At 47.3% G+C, this 4,712-nt stretch overlaps 1 protein-coding gene across 1 annotated transcript; it reads left to right on the top strand.

Annotated features, from left to right (window-relative positions):
• The first annotated feature begins 623 nt into the window (after positions 1-623).
• On the top strand, positions 624-3,491 carry LOC147886328 (pentatricopeptide repeat-containing protein At2g33680-like). Its single transcript, XM_087395220.1, has 3 exons — positions 624-1,884; positions 1,981-2,391; positions 2,632-3,491. The coding sequence occupies exons 1-3, from the start codon at positions 624-626 to the stop codon at positions 3,489-3,491; spliced, it is 2,532 nt and encodes an 843-aa protein (XP_087251346.1).
• The last annotated feature ends 1,221 nt before the right edge of the window (positions 3,492-4,712 follow it).

Raw genomic sequence — 4,712 nt, forward strand, 5'->3', positions numbered from 1 at the left:
ACTCAAAGACTCAATTGAGCCCCTTGATTCATGCGACATGACGGCGTAATTGCGCAATTGCAAAAGAGCTCCCAACTTCCAAGCTCAAAGCTACTTTGCCCATTAACAAGTTCATGAAAATAGAAATCTAGGATTGGAACACGAAATTTTGCTGTTTGGGCGCCTCTATTTAATCGGTTTTGTTGATCTTGTCCGATAAGATGAACGATCACAAAAAGCTCGTGGAGAACTCAAGCCAATTCTCTGCTGCCTGCGCAAAATGGGACAAGGCAAATGCAATAATGAATTATACAGCAGGTGATGTCCATGTAAGTAAGCAGGAAGGCGTTTACTCTGTGCCTAATAGGTAGAACGGGCGTAGAGTACTATGTCCGATCACAGACAAAAAGGGGCATAGCAAGATATGTGGGGAGAAAGAGAAACAGAGATAGACCAAGAGTGTATCACCTGTCGTTGCTCTTGCCGAGCCGTGACCATTTTGCTGCTCCCCAATTCTAGTAAAGTCTGTGGCACCACTAATCTGGTGTATTTCTCCTTATTTATCAATGGCCTTGAGCATGCCTCATCTTACGGATTCCCCGCTGTTCTTGGGGAGAAGGCAAGCACATAGGATCGTATGTTGCATGTCTGCAAATGGCTCGCACATACTGCGCCATGGGGTTACGGATACGAATATAGACTTTGGTAAGCATAAGGGCAAGGTCCTTGGATCGTTGCCTGTTCCCTACTTGAGGTGGATGACCACCAAGCTACACACTGGGCGGAGGTCCAAATGGGCTGAGCTTGCAGAAGTGGTGCTAATGGGCAAGATTTCTAGTACAGATACGTTAGATGAGGATCATCACAGCGACAGCTTGAATGAGGAGATCCTCAGTCAGCTGGGACCAGAGACAGATGCTGCTACTTATGCCTTGCTTTTGAAGCGTTGCACGAGTGCCAAGGCCTTGGCCGAGGGTAAAAATGTGCATGGACACATGATCAGGCATGGATATGCAGGCAACAGATTTCTGAGTAACCTTGCTGTTCAAATGTACAGCAGGTGTGGGAGCTTGGAATATGCACGTGCTGTGTTCAACAACATACTCTATCGGAATTTGTACTCTTGGAATATCATGGTCGCTGCTTGTGCCCAGAACGGGCATGGCAAAGAGGCTCTACAATTGTTTGATTATATGCAGATCGAAGGATTTGAGCCTGACAAGATCACCTTCATCTGCATTTTGGATGCATGTGCGAATGTCGCATCCTTAGAAGAGGGTCGAAAGATCCATGCTAGTATTGCTGAATGGGAGTCGGACGTTGTTGTGGGGACAGCCCTCGTCAATATGTATGGAAAGTGTGGGACTTTGGATGATGCTACTGCGGTGTTTAGAGAGATGCCACTGCGTGATGTTGTCTCCTGGAATGCTATGATCTCAGCATGCGTGCAGAATGGGCACAGCAATGATGCCATACAACTGTTTGGTGAAATGCAAGCTGAGAGCATTGAGCCGAACTTTATTTCTTTCATCTGTGTTTTGGATGCCTGTACCAGTGTGGCAGCCCTAGAAGATGGTCGAGAGATTCATACTAGTATTACTGGCAATGTGTGGGAGCCGGATGTTGTTGTAGGGACAGCCCTCGTCAGCATGTATGGCAGGTGCGAGTGCCTGAATGATTCAAGGGCTATGTTTGAAGAGATGCGGTTTCGGAACGTGGTCTCTTGGAATGCCATAATAGCAGCATGCGCCCAGAAGGGGCAGAGCAATGAGGCTCTACGCTTATTTGATCGAATGCACACTGAAGGCATCAAGCCAAATATTATCACCTTAACGTGTATTTTGGATGCAAGTGCCAGTGTGTCAGACTTAGAAGAGGGTCAAGAGCTCCATGCTACTATTGTTGGCAATTGTTGGGAGCTGGATATCATTGTGGGGAATGCCCTCATCAATATGTATGGGAAGTGTGGGAGCCTGGATGATTCGATGGCTGTGTTTGCAGAGATGCCACAGCAGGATGTGGTTTCCTGGAATTCTATGATCATAGCATGTGCCCAAAATGGGTACAGCAATGAGGGCCTACAACTGTTTGATCAAATGCAAGCCAAAGGCATCAAGCCAAACAAGATCACCTTCATCTGCATTCTGGATGCTTGTGCCAGTGTGGCTGTCCTAAAACAGGTTCGAGAGATCCACTCTAAAATTGTCATTAATGGATCGGAGTCTGACATCGTTTTGCAGACAGCCCTTGTCAGTGTGTATGGCAAGTGTGGGAGCCTGGATGATTCGAGGGCTGTGTTTGTAGAGACGCCACTTAGGAATGTGGTCTGCTGGAATGCCATGCTTGCTGCATGTGCCCAGAATGGCCAGGGCAATGAGGCCTTACAATTGTTTGGTGAAATGCGGGCAAAAGGCATGAACCCAAATGTTATCACCTTCATTTGCATTTTGGATGGGTGCGCCAGTGTGGCAGCCCTAGAAGAGGGGCAAGCAATCAGTGCTGCCATTGTGGGTAATGGGTGGGACTTGGATATTGTTGTGGGGAATGCCCTTGTTGATATGTTTGGCAAATGTGGGAGCCTGGATGACTCGATGGCTGTGTTTGCAGAGATGCCACTGCGAGATGTGGTTTCTTGGAATGCCATGATTGCAGCATGTGCCAAGAATGGGCACAGCAAGCAGGCCCTACAACTGCTTGGTGAAATGCAGGCCAAAGGCATCAAGCCAAACAAGATCACTGTCATATGTGTTTTGGATGTGTGTGCCAGTGTGGCAGCCCTAGCGAAGGGTCAACAGATTCATTCTACTATTGTTAGCAACGGGTGGGATTCAAATGTCGTTTTGAAGAATGCCCTTGTCACAATGTATGGAAAGTGTGGAAGCCTGGATGATTCAAGGGCTGTGTTTGCAGAAATGCCACTGCGTGATAAGGTCTCCTGGAGTGCCATGATTGCAGCGTGTGCTCAGAATGGGCGTGGCATGGAGGCCTTGCAACTAATTGATCAAATGCAGGCTGAGCATTTGAAGCCAGACAAGGTTGCCTCCCTCTGCGTTCTCACTGCATGCAGTCACACAGGTCTGATTGCTGATGGGATGCTTTACTTTGCATCCATGAATAAAGATCATGGTGTAACCCACTCGATGGAGCATTATCTGTGCATGATTGATCTCCTTGGGCGACAAGGACTATTGGAAGAGGCAGAGGGCTTGATCACCAGCATGCCATTTGAACATGTCAGCTCAGCATGGATGAGCTTGCTTTCATCGTGCAGAATTCACAGTGATGTAGAGCGGGCTGTGCGTGCTGCAGATTTGGTTCATGAGTTGGATCCAAGAAATGCTTCATTATATGTTCTATTCGCAGACATCTGTGCTAATGCAAGTAGGTTGGATGATATAGGAAATATGGGAAAGGAAATAATTGATACTGGCTTCAAGAAATTGCCAGGTCACAGTGTGGACAAGGTCGTTCCTGTATCACAGCAAGAGAGGGTTTCGCAGGCTGAGTTGTGAAGTTACGTGTATGGATGGTGGAGGCAGGTTACAAACCTGACACAAATGCAGTGCTTTACAGTGTGGGTGAAAATTTTGCAGCACAGGGGAATACTTTTGCCTGGGCAGCAACCAGCTCAATGAATAGTTTGGGATTGACGCCCTAGGTATGCTCCCGGGGGACATGAGGCTGGGCTAGATGTGGAGAGGTGCGACTGTGAGCTCAACTGAGCTTTGTAGGTCCTGGACTGCTGTATGCTGTCCGTGTGCAGCTTCACTCGCTTCCGTCCGTACTCATGTAAGAGGAAAGGTGGATAGACAATGCGTGCTGACAAGCTGACGAGACAGAGACCTATGGACATTGACCCAGGCAGTCGAGAACAAGAGCTGATGATGCAGCAGTTGGCCTGCTGTTTCCATGCTCTTGTCCTGTCTTTTATGTTCGTCCACAGATTTCCCTGCAACTAGAACTCAGAAGCAGTTCTATCCCTGTCTTGCGGCTTCTCTTTTTTCTCCACTTTATCCTCTCTGATGCATGAGGGGCAGCAGGGGCTCAAAGAGGAAGTCTTGGCAGATTGCCCAATTCTCTACACAAAGGGCAGAAGGTCCTTTAAAAACATACACTTCAATCTGAATGGGCTTGATTCTCAGCTTCATTCAGAGCAGCATACAACTCTTTTCAATCCCTCAACAGTCTAAGGGACTTGAGTACCAACGCAGTATGGCATGTTGGGAAAGACAACCCAAACTAAGGATTCATCAAACAGGAGAGAAGCTGGCTAACCAAGGTATAGCATGGACCACAGGACTCAAAAAATAGAAACCCACGAGCACATTTCTCACTGCTAAGAGAAGCAACCACCACACTAAAAACGTGTTACCAACAAAATGAAATTGACCAAGTTTACTAACGGGGGCCAGTTCACTCTAGATCATCGTCTACACTTAGCATCAGTGGTTGGTTAGGTCATAATAAAGAGTCCACAGTGCATTTGAGTTATAGATTTTGGCATGCATAAACTAAACACCTGAATTGGCTTTAGGGATAATCAGGCTCGAGCTGAGTTATATCCCTACTTTGCTACTCTCCGATCAGGTGATCACCCACCCACAAGGAAGTGAGAACCGCCAGGGGTCTTCTTGGCAATCTTTTCATCGTGCTGTAGAACAAATGCTGTGGTTTGAGAGGATTATATACAAGCTGAGAGGTGATAGAGGAGAAAGAGCCAGGCTCTTGCTTTG

This window comes from Dipteris shenzhenensis, chromosome 24 (assembly GCF_047967505.1).
Source record: "Dipteris shenzhenensis isolate YYH24624 ecotype China chromosome 24, Dip_SZ_1.0, whole genome shotgun sequence".
NCBI lineage: Eukaryota > Viridiplantae > Streptophyta > Polypodiopsida > Gleicheniales > Dipteridaceae > Dipteris > Dipteris shenzhenensis.

Excerpts from the sequence above, each read along its gene's own strand:
- LOC147886328 (XM_087395220.1), top strand. The coding sequence starts at position 624 with ATGTCTGCAAATGGCTCGCACATACTGCGCCATGGGGTTACGGATACG. Across the intron at positions 1,885-1,980 it reads GCTCCATGCTACTATTGTTG|AGATGCCACAGCAGGATGTG; the intron begins GCAATTGTTGGG and ends CTGTGTTTGCAG. Across the intron at positions 2,392-2,631 it reads TGGTGAAATGCGGGCAAAAG|CATGTGCCAAGAATGGGCAC; the intron begins GCATGAACCCAA and ends CCATGATTGCAG.